This window comes from Barbus barbus (genome assembly GCF_936440315.1).
Source record: "Barbus barbus genome assembly, chromosome: 24".
Taxonomy (NCBI): domain Eukaryota; kingdom Metazoa; phylum Chordata; class Actinopteri; order Cypriniformes; family Cyprinidae; genus Barbus; species Barbus barbus.
The window spans coordinates 1,283,249-1,302,228 of record NC_136752.1 but is presented as its reverse complement, the minus strand read 5'-3'; the positions used below and the strand labels follow the sequence as shown (position 1 = coordinate 1,302,228).

At 38.7% G+C, this 18,980-nt stretch overlaps 1 protein-coding gene across 3 annotated transcripts; it reads left to right on the top strand.

Annotated features, from left to right (window-relative positions):
• Positions 1-5,360: 5,360 nt before the first annotated feature.
• LOC306843729 (akirin-2-like) lies at positions 5,361-18,686 on the top strand. Of its 3 annotated transcripts, none has more exons than XM_079375371.1 (5): positions 5,361-5,987; positions 13,972-14,115; positions 16,289-16,438; positions 16,524-16,595; positions 17,514-18,686. In XM_079375371.1, exons 1-5 carry the CDS (start codon positions 5,810-5,812, stop codon positions 17,522-17,524), a joined length of 555 nt encoding a protein of 184 aa, XP_079231497.1. In that variant the 5' UTR covers positions 5,361-5,809; the 3' UTR covers positions 17,525-18,686. The 3 variants fall into 3 exon arrangements, with proteins under 3 accessions (XP_079231497.1, XP_079231496.1, XP_079231495.1); XM_079375370.1 differs by having other exon boundaries at positions 5,498-6,011; XM_079375369.1 differs by having other exon boundaries at positions 5,498-6,035.
• Positions 18,687-18,980: the final 294 nt, after the last annotated feature.

Sequence of the window (18,980 nt, the reverse complement as noted above, 5' to 3'; positions counted from 1 at the left end):
TTCTCAGCAGCAGAAGTCATGGTAGTTGTGTTAAGAGCAGTGAATGGAAGAGCAACACAGATATATATATATATATTTGGCATTCCCACTTGCTCAAATAGCACAAGACAAACTCCACGATGGTGTTTTCATGACTTCCAGAAGAAATGGGGGACTGATAATGGCAATCAGCAGAACAATGTCCACTTTACTGTCCCTCACAAACACCCTCGCTTTAGATTAACTAGTTTTTTTGTAATTTGATGCAAAGGTGATATAATACAACGTTTAGTGTTATCAATGTACATACATCTTTAAAAAATAAAATAAATAATTTGAGGATTTGCTATGCTGATGACCGTTAAATGCATGTCTAGATGCTCAACTCCAGGGTTGCCAACTCTTAAGTTCAACTTGGAGTGAATTTCTTTTTTGTTTTTGTTTTTTTTTGAGGGTGTGGGGTTTTCGATCTCGATTCAATCCAAATGAATCTGGGTGTAGGGTGAACTGGGGTAATCTGGGACATCTAGCTGCAGTGTGTTCTAGCTCAATTGAGTCCGCAGGCCTTTACTCAGGTGTGCTGGACTTCATGCAGCGCTGCACAGAGCTATCGGCGAGAGCCTGCGGTCAGCCTGAAGTCACACTCTTTCTGTAGCGATGCTCTCGCGGTGTTTGGTACTCGTATCACACATGAAGTCAATAACATGCAATACTTGTCAAATACACAGACGTTTCAGAAACATTTTCATGAGCAACAGAAACACTTTTTATATACTGCTTAATACAGCACCATCTGCTCAAGAATAAAGTTCAACGTTAACTATTTAAATACTAATAAAGTGGGGTATATATGCTTTCATCAGTGTTTTATGATAAACGTGACTCAATATAACATTGCGACTACAGTAAAAAGCTTTTACTGTTCTAAAAACAGATTTGTGAGCAGTATTGGGTTTGAAGATGTTAGAACCACACGTCATTGTTGTCATGTGGTGAGTTTGGCCAATCGTGAAACAGCTGTGTGGTCATCAGCGCTCTGGAGAAACTACACCGGCTGCTCTCGAGACGCTCTCGCGGTACTTTGATGCCACACGCGACAGAGACGTAGCGTCGGCGCCGGTTCAAGCAGTAGCCCCTCACTGCAGACCACAGATCCAGGGTGTGGGGTGGAGATGGCAGGTTTAGGTCTATGTAAGGTGGGAGGCCCCCTGGATCTTGTGTTCTGCAGTGAGGACCATCTCGGTTCAAGTCGGACAGATTTTCTAACCTGCATGCACTGCTTCAAGTCAGCCGCCGATCGGTCTGCGCAGTGCTGCATGAAGTGCAACGCACCTTACGTCAGTGACATAGGATTCTGACTAGATTCATGTTAAGGACATAAATCTGTCATAAATAAGACAATGTTCCTAACTGTTGTCAAATTATGTTTGTGATCTATTCAAGCAACAAAATATGTATTAGTGTTGAAAATGTGTTTTAGTTTTTTTTCTTTAAAACATGTTTTTGTTGTCCCACATTATCAAATATGATTGAGAATGTGGGACAGCATGCTTTGGGTAGTCTGGGACAGTCTTCAAATGGGGGAAATATGCATTTAGGGATTTTATAAGTCTAATGACAAGGGCCAAATGGGTGTTAATGCTGGAGGTTATAACATTAGCATAAGTTCACAGTAGCTAGCAGCTAGCTAGAGAGATGCTACAGAGATGGAAACGTATTCCAATAGCAAGCAAAGGCCTCAGGATGAAGTAAACTATTAATTTCATTTCCCAAATTCCCAGTTAGTTTAGTATATACAACGGTTCAAATCACTAAGCAGGAGGGGGATCTGTGCCCAGGCCAGTTGAAAATGTTCTGTACACAAACACACACACACACATGCATGCACCCCCCCCCACACCCATAAATACATACATACACCATCACACACACCCGTACTTACACACACACACACACAGTCAGCTAACAGATGAAAATATCCATGGCTTTTAATTAACTCAATGAAATGTATTACAGGATACTATGGCACCACAGCGTCAGGATAAGAGCTGGCAACAGAAGGAGCGAGAGAGAGAGAGAGAGAGAGACAGAGAGAGAGAGAGAGAGAGAGAGAGGGAGAGAGAGGGAGAGGGAAATTAGAGAAGTATGAAGAGCTAAACCAATGGAATGAGAGTAGAATCAAGAGAGCTATTGTTGATATTGTGTTTGGCATGCATAAAGTATGGTGAATAAAGGCTTTTTTGGGCCTAATACATATGTCCCAGATTACAAAGTGACCTGTCCCACATTATCAAATTGAGGCAGGATTTTTTTTTTGGCACAAAAACACTAATAGGTGCGGCATGTCTCTTCTGGGTATAATATCTACATTCTTTCTTTTGGTGTGGTTGGAAAACATCTTAGGGATTTCAGAAAAGTCTAATGTGTTAGCTATCGAAATAAATCACAGAAGTCAAAATGGCAAAAGGTGTCCCACTTACCTGAATTCACCCTACATATAAGGAGATAAAAATCTTTTGATTAATGCAGTCGAATTATTGATTAATGCAACCTTTTTTAGTACCATTTTAAACTTAAATTCAGTATTTGCTTGCATTCATTAATATTCACTTGTGTGTACTTATCATTAAAGTATCATTAAAAATTAAAAAAGGATGTAAGTTATTCACTTTTTAAATTTCACATTTAAAAAAGCTAGGGTTTAATCATGTCTAAATATTTATTCAAATACCAATTTCTCTCTGATTATATATGACACTTATTGTATTCAGTGGCTTCTCCTAGTTTTCTTGGTGATATTTAATGGCAGTTTATCAGGAATGATTTTGTTCCCTTTGACTCATTGGATGAAAACGGTGCTTTTTTGTGCAAATGTTGTATGCGATATTCCAGTTTTGTGCATAAGTTAGATTCACAACTTTGGATGGAAACATATCTTTTGTCAAATCGATCCTGTTCACATGGATGCACAGAAACATCTGAAAGCGCTGTATTGTTCGTGCCAGGCCAGTAGTTGCTGATGTTACTCTGTAAAGAATCACTATGCGTCTGTGCACGTGTGTATTCCCATAGACTGAGCACATAATGACCTCACTGTTTTCACAATTTCATGTTTTTGTAGTTTAAAATAGAATAAAAATGTGGAAATGATATCAGTAACATTTTCAAAAACTTGTATTTTGAAGAGTTTGCATCTTCTGTTTTTAGTTGCAAACAGTGTCGTGTAAAGTCCCTCTGAACTTAGTTGATCTCCAGGAGCAGGGCTGAAGACATACGTAACATAAAGCCCAAATGTACATAACTGATCACAAAAACTATTAAAAAACATGATTATTTAAACAAAATACTTTCAAATGTGGAGTGTCATCCAGGGAATTCTGGGAATATCAGTTTACAGTTTTTAACTGTCAATTATACATTGATTTTACTTCTAAAAACTGAACAATTAACAGCATTTTACTGTACAATTACATGAAATGTTGAAATGGTGAGATCTTTTACCGTTTTCCCTGTATATAGTACGGGAACTCACTGTTAACCTATTAACAGTTTATTTTCTGTAGTGTTTTTACAACATTTTACAGTTAAAATAACACTTATTTTTTACAGTGTATAAATGAACATGTGGTATGAACGCATATTAGTCAGAACTTCATCATGGACTGATGGACTTATTGGTCATTCTTTGTTTAAAAAGACTAACAATACTACTAATATTAATAATTAACCATTTGTAATGTTGATAATTAAATAAAACACAATTAACTAAAATACAAAATATTTTAATCGAACAAAACTTCAACTAGTCAAAGACCAGTTTTGAGTTGAGCTCAAACCCTGATCAAACTCACGAGCCGGGATTGTTTTGTGACTGAAGAGCTTGCTCAGGTCTCTTTCTTTAGGGCTGAGGGTCAATAACTCTGCAGGTTTGAGGAGTTTACCCTGCACATCCACTGATATCTACAGGAATAGGGTGTGTAGGCCGTATTATTTTGGAGGATTCTTGAAAGGCAGTCTTCACTTCAGTCCTTCACTCTGCGCATCTTGAAGGATGCATCAAGTACCTCTGGGTCCTTCAGTAATACTCAATTCTTTGCTCACATTCAAATACACGGGACAAATGGCAGAAAACAAGCAGGAATGTAACTTTCTGGAGTTCATTAGGAAATGTAAGACAAAAAATGTGTTCTGAGATTGACGGCAGGTTTTTGTAAACAGTCTCATTAATATGCACCAAAGTGTGGTGTAGGAAACTCAAAGGTGAAGAACAGGAGACTCAGGTATCTCTTCAGCTGGATGCTTTATTGAGAGCGTGTTGCTTCATGACAGGCGTACATGGTGTTTTATAGCCCTTCAGTGGACAGTCCTTGTGCATACTGACCTTATAAGTAAACACTATCACCAAAAGATCTAAGAACCATCCGGTCCTGTGAACAAGAGACAGTTCTTGCACAGTTTAATTATTATCAACAATGAACTGAGAAGCAGGCATTATGTATCTTTTTTCATCCTGAACTTCGTGATATTATAAGGGAATGAGCCCAGTCCCGCACCGCTAATAAACACACTAGAAGTCCATGTATTGGCCTGATTTCGCAGGGGAGTAGAGCTACCCAGCAGATGAGCGTACTGCCCGACTGAAGTGTGCTGACAGCGGACCCTTTACAGCCCCATCAGGCCACAGGAGAGGAGCTGTGAAAGACAGACCAGCCGAGGCCAGGTCACAGGCAGCAGTGCAGGGCTTCAGGCATACTGGAATTACAAACAGTCAAGGAAGTCAAGTACGTTCTTCATCAAAATATTTGGTATATGTTACACAGAAGAAAGAAATTCATACAGGTTTGTGTTGATATGAGGATGAGTGTGATGAAAGAAAACTAACGATCATACTTAAAAATTATGGTGATTGGTTTGATTGGAACATGAAAACATAGCAATATTACATTTAGCTTTTATCCAAAGCGATTTACAAATGAGGACAATAGAAGCAATCAGAATCAACAGAAGAGCAATGATATGCATGTGCTAACACATAAGGGTTTCTAATTATATAATAACAAGAAAACAGATAGAATGGAAAGAGAATAGAGCAAGCTAGTGTTAGAGGCTGTATAATGAATAAGAACAAAACAAATATATAATACAAAAGAATAGAGAAGCTAGTGTTGTTGTTTTTTAAAGAAAACAAGCCGTTAGTAAATGAAGAGTGCATGTCCAAAAGTTATTTATATATATACGTCAATGAAAGGAAAGCAGTTTTGAAATGGATTATAATGAAAAGACTCAGGTTTTATGAGTGGGAGTTCTATATCAGTAAAGTTTAGAGTTGTTTTGGGGCTTTTTTCAAATCCACAAACAATCCAAATCAACCAATGAGCGGCTTCATTCGAGAGAACTGCGAGCGGGGTCTTGTGGGTTTTGTAGTTGTCCTGTGCGGTCTTGACTGGACCCGCGTACGGGGAAGAATCTCGAGAAAACTACAAGTACCGACTTCACCCGAAAGCCTCCGCGCATGCGCAGACAAGCGGCTTCGTCAAATGTTTTGTTTCCACGCCATATTTGTTAGCCGGCTAGCGCTCACTGAAGAGGCGTCTGACGCGATCTCGGCGCAATCCGAAATCATCGGCGCTTTCCTGAGGATCATCGACAGCACACCTGCGTTTCTCACCGCTTCTGCGCGTTTATGTGTCCTCAGCCGAGGTTTAGGCCGCGAGCGCAACGCAGAATTTAAATAAAAACGACGCGATCAGAGCAGGACCGTGACTAGCAGGGGTCTCTCGCAGTTCGCGCGGATTATTTCCCTTTTTAATCACACACAACCCTCGATAAAATGGCTTGTGGAGCCACTCTTAAAAGGACTATGGATTTCGATCCTCTGATGAGCCCGGCGTCTCCGAAGAGGAGGAGATGTGCGCCCCTGTCTCCGTCCAGCTCCGGCGCCTCTCCTCAGAAATACCTGCGCATGGAGCCGTCGCCCTTCGGCAGAGTGTCCTCAGCCCTCACCACAGGTGTGTCCTCAGCCCTCACCACAGGTGTGTCCTCAGCCCTCACCACAGGTGTGTCGAGCTCCACTGCACCAGCTCTAGCGTGTATAAACACGAGAAACCGCTCTCCTGTCAGCTGCCAACATCAAACACTCGGCTATATATAGACTAAACCATGTCTGCGCGAGCCTCTCTGGTCTTATTTACACTGTAACATTACAATAATCAGGTCGAAATGGAAAGCTTATTTTCTAATGTTAATGAACTGGAGATGTTGCTAAATGCTAACTGGCTGCGATCTTCACACAGAGGCGGAAATGTAAGAATAACCACTAACGTTAGGCTTTGGTTCTCGTTATTTGGCACGATTACTGACGATGGCTGTGAAGCACGATTGGACCGTTTTTACACGGTTATCATCGGTGTGTCGCGGTATTGTTTGTGAACAGCACGATAGCGCAAAGGACGGCTTCTTCCGGAAGTACAAGCACCGCTGGTTTTCTCCGTGAGGAAGCTGATGTTTAGCGACTGCTTATAACCCTTGTCCGACAGATCAGATGTGTTGTGAGCTACGAGATCGATGGTATGTGCTTTTTATGAAGCCCTCATTATTTCAACTTATTTATTTTTTAATAATAGTGTTTAATAGGTGAAAACTAGCTACATTTCCTTTTGATTCTGTAAGGAATTCTCCAATCACAGTCGCTTGTACTCGAGCAAACCACGCCCACAGAACACTTTAGCTCCGCCCACTCCGACGATGACGCACAGCTAATGATGTGATGGTGACAGTGATGTGAAGTCGATCATGTAAACTGTAGGAAATCAAACTTTCTGAAGATGTTGCTGTCAGGAGCAGCAGCAGTCCATGACTTCAGTGGAGTGGAACTAAATGAGCTCAAGCACTTTAACCCACTTTGCTTCTGATAGGTGCACAGTTTTGATGTCGCGGCTCATACAGCAGGAGGAAAAATTTAAACACACAAAATTGCTTTTTTATATTAAACAGTGGTTTATTGTATGCAAACATTTTAAATGAACTTATTAATTATAAAATTACTATTTGTTGGTTAAATATATTAATTTACACAGTAGCTGTCATAACTTGTTTCATAATGGATTTATTTGAAGACATTAATTAGAGACATCACTAACAGGTAAAGTGAAATATGAGTATATAGCCTAATATTGGGCGAAATGCTCTTCATTTAATTTCTCTGAAACTAACAAGTGAACTAACGAGCTGTGGACATTGACGAATTGCCTGAGGTAGGCTTAAATGAAATGAATACGTGTATCATTAGTTTTTTTAATTTAATATTGAAAGTGGACAAATGAAAAAACGTCTCCTTTTCTTCCAAAAAACGAATTCAGCTTAAATTTTCATTTTTCGTTGAGGGGTAGAAAAATAAATAAATAACTTGAACAACAGTAGGGTGGGAATTACCCCCCCCCCCCCCCCCCCCAGCCGAAGATCAAACCGCGCCATCATCATTTCTTCCACAGTATCATGCAGCAGAATAATAGTCTTCGCTGCTGCAGTTGTACGGATTCTTAACGCATTCATTGCAACTACATTTCATCTTTTTTTTATCAAACAAGCAGACTAATGAATAGCTCGACACAACTCAGAGTCTAGACAGGGCTTTCTTCTGTGTAGATATAAATTCTATTCTTTGCATCAGCTGGGCATGACATGATCTGACGGCTGTCATAGCCTGCCCTGCTCACCCAGTAAGTCTGTTTGTTTAATTCATTTCAAAATAAATATTTTAAACACTAAGACAAAAAGGAAAGAGTAATAAATTGGCTTGAGTATATAGGCCTATAATGTTCACGTAAGAACGGTCATTCTGACTGACAATCGGAGAACAACAGATATTGAATAGCCTACTCTTAGAGTTTTATAATGTAGTCTTGTGTTTTATTCAAATTGATTATAATTGATATCTCAAAAGGATATGCACTTGTGCGTGGCGTGAGCTGCTGTACACTTGCACACAGGACTGCAACGCAAGATTTTCATAAAATATAATAACTTGTCATTTCGGTTTGTTTCTCACCAAACCCACAGTATACCTTCAGAACGCTTGGAATATACGCCACTAAATACATAGGATTATTTTACGACAGATATGCATCCGCTCCACAAAAAACCCTAAAGTCACCATTCTCTGCCATTAAATTGGTAAGTGCAAGCAGGACATTGTTTGTGTTAAGTAATAAGCCTTAAGAACAACATTAAGGTGAGTAGTCACCCTAGTTCACACTGTTCCAGTAACTCAATAAGCCGACAGACGCTACTGCAGCCAAGCGCAGACCAGTACTGAAGTGCACAGGAAATAAGCTACACTCGTGCTGTGGTTATAACAACACTGCATTTGTTCACTACACATCTGTACCACACTGAAAATGTTCTGTACAAATACGTGTGCCGTTACACCCCTACCTTCTAATGTAAACGAGGTCTTACTCTGAATGTGAATTAAGGATAACTGTTGAAGTGATGTCTTTCCATTCTCACATTAATGGTGTTACAGGTGTGGGCGATCAGAGCAGACAGAGGTCTTGCTCGTTCAGGAATGCGTCCTGATGCCACTCTGCCAGGTATTAAGATGCGTGTGCTCTTGGCTTGCTCAGTTGGGGACACTTAATTAACACTTAATACACAGACAGTATTTGATCTGAGCTGGACAATGACATCACGTAATCAACAATCAACTGGCTTTAACTGAAAACTGTCCTCCAGCATTATCAACACACTATTTTCCTGTTTGACACTGTAAAGCTGCTTTGAGGCAATCTGTATTGTATAAAGCGCTGTAGAAATAAAGGTGAATTGACTTGTTCAGTGATCTGGGCTCAAGTGGTCAGCTAAGACTGGTTTCTATGTGAGCGCTAGTGTTGGGCCCTTCAGTCCCCACAGCATGTTGACTGGAGCCCCAAGTGTAGGGATGCATCGATCCGATACTCAGGATCGGTATCGGCTCCGATACGGTCATTTTGTGAGACCGATTCAAATCTGATATTGTGCGTAGGGGTGTGCGATATGACGATTTTTGATCGTGGACGATAAAAATGTCTCCACGATCTGCTTTTGAAGAATTATCGTAGTATCGCGCTACCGCGCACATTGTCAAATACAGTTCTGGTCTCCGTCTCTATATACTGTACAACACGACATACAGCAGTAGAGTTACTCAGACAGGACACTGCACTTATTCGCGATCGCAAAAGTACATTATTTGCACACAAGCCTTGCTGGTTAAATGTTTAATTCACGCGCTGGTCTGGCGTGCGCTTGTTCTGAGCGCATACACCTGAAGCACGCGCACTAAAACGCCTGTCTAACAGCGCCTGATTACTCAACTAAGTTATATTTTGCGCTAATACTGTCAAAACACACAAGGTTTACATACAGACTGAGTTGGTTATCTCTAAAATGAAAGTAAATAGTTAAGAGAGAAACGGATGCGTGCCTGTACTGTATATTAGATGCGTGCAGCTCTTAAAGGGACAGGACACTAAACGTGCTGTCGACTGTCATTAAAGGGATAGTTCACCCTAAAATTTAATTTCTGTCATTATTTACTCAGTGGAAAACCAAACAGTTGCTGGTCTACATTGACTTTGATAGTAGGAAAGAAAAATCCTATGGAAGTCACTGAGGACCAGCAACTGTTTGGTTTTCCACCTTCTTCAAAATAGCATTTATGTTCAGCAGAAGAAAGAAACTCATTCAGGTTTAAAACTACTTTTGAGTAAATGATGATATAAAAATACAACATTATGACAGAATTGACAGACAGATGACAGAATATTAATTTTTGGGGGAACTATTCATTTAACGTTAACAAAACAACAAAACACAAAGAGAAAAATCACTCACTATTCTTGACTGAAAAACTTTAATACAGTTGCTTTAGGAATCAGTCTATCTAGTGTTTTATTTTTATATTTGTTCATTCAATTTCATTGAATGCTCTGCTAAATACACCTATTGTACCTGGAAATAAAGCACTGTTTGTTTTATTTGTATATTATGTGTATTTGTAATGTGTATCTTTGTTCTTATTTTTTAATAAGAAAAATAAAATAATGACAAAGATTTTTTATCTTCACCCACTTTGGCCTAAATATCTGCCATGCATCTTTGTCTTTCTAGTTTGGCTGTAATGCTCAGACAACTTGTAAAACCAAAATAGTAAAACTAACAAAGAATCGGGATAAAAATCGTGAATCGTGATATTTCTATAAAAAATCGTGATATGATATTTTTCCCATATCGCCCACCCCTACTTGTGCGTATACTATTCTGTGTTATTGTTGAGCCCCACGAAAGGCACAAAAACATTAGAAAGCAGCATAAAGTTCACCATAGAGTTCTGAAGCTGTTCCACAGTTTAATCTGAGGTACAGATGAATATTTAAGTCTTTAAATTCAAGTTCAGGTGAACTCTTCTCTCCGCCGCGGCTGTCTGTCATCCTCCATTCATCGATCAAACTGCGTGTCGCGTTCGGTTTCTACAGTCAAACTCTCTTCAACAGCGCACAGTTACTGAGCTTTAAAACTGTTAAAAGAAAAGCATTAATAAACTTACGCACAGATTTAATACACTACGCATCAACAGGGCTCGCAAAATGTCTAAATCCCTGGTATCCCTTCAGCAGGTACTCTTCAGATTTTGGTAGCCCGAAAATTAATTAACTAGCCCAAATAAAATAAAGACCATAAATGTCAATCAAAAACATTTTCAATACTCAAATATCAACGAATATCAAGGAAAGAGTTTAATTTGACTATTTACAAGGTATCTGCAGAATTCTTAATCTATTTAAGGCAATTTGAAAAATAATTTCTTACACCATTTAACGTATTTAAAACTGTCTAAGGCCTGAAAGCTCTTCAGTTTAGTATCAAATGTAAGGACCCGTGGGAGCAATGCTCCTCATTATTTTCTTTCTGAGCAAAACTTCTCTCTATTGGAGGACACTTCTGTCACCAGCAAAAGCATTCTTTACACCAGACCTGTACAGCACACACACAAGTGTGTCACTTTGAACTTCAGTTTTTAATAAATGTGCTATTTCTATTTGATTTGACCCTTGATGTAACTAAATGATGTATATTTTAGGTTAAAGAGAAACATGTTTACTGAACAATACACAGCAGTTCAACAGTTTGGATCAATAAAGTTTTTAAAGAAGTTTCTTCTGCTCATCAAGACTGTATCTATTTGATAAAAATACTGAATATTATTTCACAAAATAATATTGTGAAATATTATTGCAATTTAAAATAAATGTTTTCTGTTTTAATATACATAATGTGTATATATATATTATATATATTTATGTATATATATAATATAAAATGTAATGAATTCCTGTGAAGCAAAGCAGTATTTTCAGAGTCACATGATCCTTCAGAAGTCATTCTAATATACTGATTTATAATCAATGCTGGAAACACTTGTACTGCTTTATTATTTTATTTATTATACTGTGTTTTTTGGGACCTGTGATATTTTTTAAAAAAAAGTTAAAAAGAACAGTGTTTAGTTAAAATAGAGATTGTGTTACAATATAATCTATTCAAAAGTTTGGGGTCAGAATTTTTTTTTTCTTTTTTAAAGATACTTTAAAAAAGTGTAAAGAAATAAACTTAAACTTTATTCAGCAAGGATGTGTTAAATGGATAAAATTGATAGTAAACACTTCTATTGTTAGAAAATATTTCTATTTTGAATAAATGCTGTTCTTTTAAACTTTTTATTAATCAAAGAAAAAGTAACAGGTTCCAAATAAATATGAATCAGCAGAACAGTTTCAACACTGATAATAAATCAGTATATTATTATGATTTCTGAAGATCATGTGACACTGAAGACTGGAGGAATGATGCTGAAAATACAGCTGCAGATCACAGGAATACATTACAGTTTAAAGTATAGGTATTAAAATAGGAAACCAATATTAGAAATTGCAATAATATTTCACTATATCACTGTTTTTTCTGTATTTCTGAAATGAATACAGCCTTGATGAGCAAGAGACTCAAAAACAAGGTCAATTATTATCAGGTTTATAATATTGCCCTAACATAATATATCATCAAAACAATCTATTTAAACTGATAGAATAGAATATAAAGTTAAATATAAAAGGTGAACATATGAATTCTTCTATATCTGTCTAAACATGGTTATGAAGTACAGTTTGTACAATACTCTTGTGTGAGACTGAACATGTTTCAGAGTTTAGTTACCCATCCTCCTCTATTTCCAGCACTTAATCAAGCCACTCTTCTTTAATACAGGAGGATGCTTTATTTCACCTGTCATTGTGTTTGTGTTGTCTCTCGTGTAGTCTCGTGAGGCACATTATTTCTCCTGCGCGTCCGCGGTGGAAGAAGAGCGCGCTCAGCTTAGAGGAACACTGCGTGGGAGCCTGTATTTAAGGGAGTCCTGTATTTAAGGGAGTCCTGTATTTAAGGGAGTCCTGTATTTAAGGCCCATCGGGCAGGCAGTGATACATTTTGGTAGCCCGACTGGAAAACACAATAGCCCCGGGACGTCGGGCTAGCGCTTTTGCGAGCCCTGCACCTTCATCTCTTCCCTTGGTACTTTGAAGGTTTCTATGCGGACTCAAAGAGCTGCGCTGTGACTCCGTGTCGCTTCAAGCGCATCATTCAATGCACGGGATGATCATAAGCGCTTTCTGCTGCTCTATATTGGAGCCTTACTTATTATAATACTTTTGCACAATGAAAGATTATTAACAGTCTTTCTTGTTCTGTCCTATCTATCATATGTTGCTGCCTTCATTACTGTGCTATAGATTTAAAAGAAATATATTTTAATTTTATAGTAGTCTATATATTTATATATAAATGTATTTGCTTGTTTTTTCATGAATGTATTTTACAACAATTCAAAGAGCGATTGGACTGGATCGGTATCGGCAGATACTCAGAATTTTCAGGATCGGATCGGATCTGAAAAAATGGTATCGTTGCATCCCTACCCGAGTGCGGCCCATGAATACCAATGAAGCGTTCCGCTGGTCCGAAGTGGACAAACATTTTACACCCTGTGTGCACCAAACACATCTTAATACCAGGTGTAGTGGTTGACCGATATATCGGCTGATGTTTGGCATTTCTCAAATAAGTTTTCCTGTTTGGCCGATGTGTTCGAGGCGGGACATTTATTTTGACGCCTGAGCACACAGCAGTCACATTCTCCCTCTTGTTCACTGTCGACGTTTAACAGTCTGTCTAATACAGATAGAAGTCTGTCTCATGATCAGATAAAACTGTTAAGCAAAGTAATTCATGTATAAAAAAAGTATTATAACAATTGTTTTTATATTATTAGTAATAGCGATTATCATCAATTTGATTTCACAGATACTATTTAAACTAAACTGAGCTAGACAATGACATCTGAACTCAATAATGAAATGCCTTTAACTGAAAATTGAGTGTTTAATATTATTATTATACATTACTGACACTCTATCCTCTAGTTTGATACTGTTAAGTGCTTTGACACAATCTGTATTGTTAAAAGCGCTATATAAATAAAGGGGACTTGACTTAATAGAAAGGCAAACATTATAATAGGCTACTTTCACATTTGCCATCAGCATTCAGCAAATACACATTGATATAATTTAAACAAATCTTTGAATGACTAAAGAACATTTAATTTCGCAAACTTAGTCGAATCCAGCTGACGTGTGCATTTGTATGCTGCATGATCGCGTGTTCTCTGCAAAGTTCATTAAAGGGTACTTTTAGAATCTGAAATAGGAATGGATTTATTCTGATTAATTACTATCACTGTTCTGATTAAAGTCAGGTGTATCAGGCGGTTTGGAAACAATCATGTTACTTTTGGACAAACTGGTATAAACAGTTTGAGAATATCCCAGCCCTACTTGTGCTCATGTGACTGAGTCCCTGTAGAAGGTTTGTTACTGATGTTTTACTTCTGTCTTCCAGAGCAAATCCTGAGCAACATCAAGCAGGAGTACAAGCGCATGCAGAAGAGGAGACATCTGGAGAGCAGCTTCCAGCAGACAGACTCCTGCTGCCCCCTCGACTCTCAGCCACACTCCTCCATCAGCAGCACAGCCACACTGCCAGGTACAGCATCACAACACTAGCCCTGCACTGCACTCACGGCTGGGTGGCTCCTGCTGGTTTGTGAATGTCCTCAAAGTGCCGATGGGCCCCTGTCACTCCTTTATGTTGTCCTGCCATGATTTGATCCAAACCTTTCCAGGCCTGCCAGAGTTTCATAATAATCAAAAAATATATTTAAACTTCTCATTATAACATAAAAGTCCTTAACGGTCTGTTTTGCTCCATTGCTTTGGTATCTGTCAAATAAACTGAAACCGAAATCAAAATATGGCTTAATCCTTTTATCAAGTTTGTTTTTGCTGCGTATTTCAAAGCAAAGCACACACTTTGAGACGATCAGCTCATGATCCAGTGTTTTCTGTGCCTCAGAACGGCTCCATGCACACTGAATGCACTCTTTTGTTGCATGTGCTTAGGGCTGCACGATTCATCGCATGCAACTGTCATGCGCATCTCGTCAGTAAAGCCAGTTCTGTGATTAGTAGTAAATCTCCATCACCTGCTTTCAGATGGAGCGGCATTTACTACACAGAGCCGTAGTTCACTGAGAAGCTAGGAAATATCGCGTTCATAATCACCGATGAATCACATTCGATTACTGTCAGTGAACTACGGCTCTGTGTAGATTTACTGCTAATCACAGAACCGGCTTTACTGACGAGATGTGCATGATCGGCGCATGTGATTTATCGTGCAGCCCTACTTGTGCTGTGAGTTTAGTGCACGCTTGCGAACGCAACGGCCACCAGTGTCTTTTCTGCATTTGCATAATTTCTAACAATCAGATAATTACAGCATTTCACTAAATTTGTAACGAGGCTCATTTGTAAACCTGTTTTCACCGAAGGTGGAGTTTTCCATCAAAATAAAAGCTCAAGGGTTTGTCTCATGCAAGTGTAGAAATCAGGATAAGTATTGAAAATAATATACCTATGAAATATTCATTTCATATGTTGCAATGTAAATGTTTTACAGTATATGGCTATTACTGTCATAGGAATAGTAATAAAACAATGATATAAATTATTATTATTACAGTCTAAAGGTTTGGCTTCCTAAAAGTCTAAGACACTGTGTCACAACTAAAAAGAGGGTTAAAAAGGTTAGTTAAGGTACTATTCAGTCAATTCACTGACTTTTTTCTTTCAGTTTGCACACTGAACATTAGTTAGAGAAGCTAGAGCTCTTAATGTTGAGCTCTCAAAGTGCACCGGATGAATTTAGCTTTAAAATGTACAAAAGATTCAATACATTGCGAAGCAAAGAAGAAACTGACAACATACCGACAGACAAGAATTCTCTTTTCTTTTTTTTTTTTAAGAAATTCAATCAATAAATATCCTACCTTTGTGTTGTGGCAGATCGCTGTATTGCCACAGTTCAAGCGGCACGTGAACCAATCATATTTTCATATTTACTTAAAGGGGTCATGTGATACGATTTCAAGTTTGTCTTTGGAGTGTTACAAGCTGTTCGTGCATAGATGAGATCCGTAAAGTTGCGAAGACTAAAGTCTCAAACCCAAAGAGAAAAGTTAAGCCTCGTCTACACCTTCCTAAAACGCCTCATTCAAACGCCCCACAAATCTACGTCACTGTGTGGAAGATTTGCATAACACTGCCCAACTGTTTACACAAAGAAAGAAGGCCTAACTTTTATTCTCGCTGTAGTATTGTTGTCGTGGAGACGCTGTGCTTCCAAATATGGTAAGGGGCGTAACATTTCCGTCAAAGGCTTAAAGCATTCAGCCAATCACAACTCACTGGATAATTGGCCAATCAGAGCACAGTGCGCTTTTCAGAACAATGAGCTTTGTAAAAATTAGCACGTTTCAGAAAGGCGGGGCAGAGAGGAGCAACAATAATGTATGGTATGTGGAAAATAATGTTTGTGAACCTTAAACCGCGTAAACACTGCATTACACCAAATACACATAATTGTATTTTTAGCATCGTCATATGACCGCTCTAAAGCACAAAATAAACATGAATGAACATCAGAACGCGTTTTATTTCCGTGGTCAATACACACCATGTTTCAAGCTGAAGTCCACTGAAGTGAATCTACTCTCCTGTTCTGATTGGTCAGATCGCCGGTCACTCAGACTCTTTGATTCTGTGTGTGATGAGATGCGGTCAGGCGGCTTCACTGGTGCTCTTGCTGTGTGTTCCAGGCGCGTCCTCTGGATCGGCGTCCCCCTCCAGACGCGAGCAGCCGCTGTTCACGCTGAAGCAGGTGGGCATGATCTGCGAGCGTCTGCTGAAGGAGCGCGAGGAGAAGGTGCGTGAGGAGTACGACGAGATCCTGACCACCAAACTCGCAGGTAAACATGTCCCCAAACACAACATCTGCTGTCCTGTGGAGACCTTCCTGTGTTTGATGGAGTCCTTTTCTTCTTGCCTTTGCAGAACAATACGATGCTTTCGTGAAGTTCACCCATGACCAGTTGATGAGGCGGTTCGGGGAGCAGCCGGCCAGCTGTACGTATGCGCTCGTCTTATTTTGCCAATTTTTTCACCATTGCATAAATTAAATAGCCAAAATGGGCTTTTTATGATCTTATCTTACTTTTCCAAAAAAATAAAAATCAATTAGAAAACAACCATTTAAAAATATTTACTTGCCACCTAATATTTATCATTATAGCAGGGGAGTCAAACTCAGTTCCTGGAGGGCCGCAGTCCTGCAGAGTTTAGTTCCAACCCCGCTCCAGCACACAAACCAAGCAGAGACTTGATTAGCTGGAGCAGGTGCGTTTAACTAGGGTTGCATCTGAACTCTGCAGGAACTGAGTTTGACATCCCTGCACTATACCAACAAAGCATAATTTAACTTAAAATCAATAAGTTAGTCAAATAAAAAATGTGGCTATTTTTGAGACCCCCTTCTTGAATCAGGTTTGTGAATTTGGCTAAAGAAAAAAAAAAAAGACTGAAGTAATGATGCTGAAAATTCAGCTTTGATCACAGCAATCAATTACAGTTTAACAGACAATCATATACAAAACGTTCATTTAAAATTGTAATAATATTTCACAGTATTACTGTTTTTGTATCTTTTATTGTATAAATAAATGCAGCCTTGCTGAGCAGAAGAGAATCCTTTTAAAACATTAGAAAACACAGAGTCCAATTTGAGCACTATGTGTTATAATAAATGTATTAGAGTTGTGGTAATTATTATTATTTCATTACTTTATTATATTGTTTTAAAGAACAACAGTAAAAGTGCACTTTTTATGGACAACAGCAGATTTATAAATGTTTGCTGCGCACCTCTCGCTCTGCGCTGGTTGCCACAAATGTCAGTACAATTGATTCGGTCTTTTGGCTTATTTGCGTCTGAATGATTGTGGTAGTGCGGGGTGTGTTTGGCTCATGGGCGCTGTTGTTCTGCAGATGTGTCCTGAGCGGTGTGCTGCGGTGGATCTCTGCCGGTGTGATGAGCTCCAGACACCCTGGGTCTCCAGCAGTGCCAATCGCATCTTTCCCCGCTGGACACAGAGCTTGTGTCAGGCTTCTGCCAGTGCGTAACCACTCTCTCTCTGCAGCGGCTCAGTGCTTCCTGCAACTATTACTCCAATCACTGGCTCTTGTGTCTCTTACTGAACCCTGGATATTTATTAGGCTTTGACCATGCCTTTTATACAGTCACCTGTCATTTCATCTTCGTTTTTTTTTGTTTTTTATGTTTGATTTTGTAAAATGCCTTTTATTCGCTGAAAATGACGTTAATTGCCCTGATAAAAGTGAGACGGTGTGTGAGGGAGACTTCTGTTCATAGCTTTGTGTAAATACATCCTGGCTTTCATCTGGAGTTTTCATGTACAAATCAAATACAGCATTTATTTTGATTGGAGTCTGTTTTCATGCTTTGTATTTATTTTTGTTTATTTTAATTTTTTTGCCCCTTTCCTCTGCATTATGGTTTTACTGCTCCTGTAGTTTAAATGACTTATGTTGGGAAAGTATACAAATAAAATGTTTACATAACTGGTGTTGTTTCTTTCTTGAACTGCTAAGTGCACTTTAGATCTGATAATTTGGGTTTCCTGTACGAGATTGAGCCTGGTTAACCAGTCCGTGCCTAAACTGAATAGATGAACTGAAGTTACACACCTGAGCACTGCTCGCTCTCGACAGGCGCTTGGACGTTTCGTTGGGAGCTTTTATTCTGTCTTTACTTTAGTTGTAATAGTGTCTCAGTCCACACAGGAACCAGTCATTTTTTAGTATATTGATACTAATACTTTTATCATTAATATACAACGTTTTATCTCTATGATGGTAATATAATACAACTAAAATGTACATTAAATATTTCATAATTGAACAAAATATTCAACAAACAACTGAAATATCCAGCAATGTAAATGACTTGATTTTTGTCAAGCTTTAGTGTTTTTAAATATAGATTACAATTTACAACTGAATGTGCCATTCACCCAAAACTTTAAATGGATAAAACCGTTAATAGAAACATCACAGTAATCCACATGACTCTAGTTCATCAGTAACGCCTTGTGACGCCAAAAGCTGCGTGTTTGTAAGAAACTAATCCAGCATTAAGATGTTATTGGAGTCCATAATAACTCTTCCTCCAGTGAAAAAGTGCATCTCACATCAAAATCCAGCCACATGTTTGTTTAGAGCTGTTTTGTCTTGTAAACGCTGCTTGATCTGCAGATTTCTCTCCTGATTCAGACCAGAACACTTTCACTGGAGGAAGAGTTATTATGGATTATAGACTCAGATTTGAGTTAAAACATCTTAATGCTGGATGTGTTTGAGCTTTAGTCTTCTCCAGATGTTAACTGATGGACTGGAGTGGTGTGGATTATTGTGATGTTTTTATCAGCTGTTTGG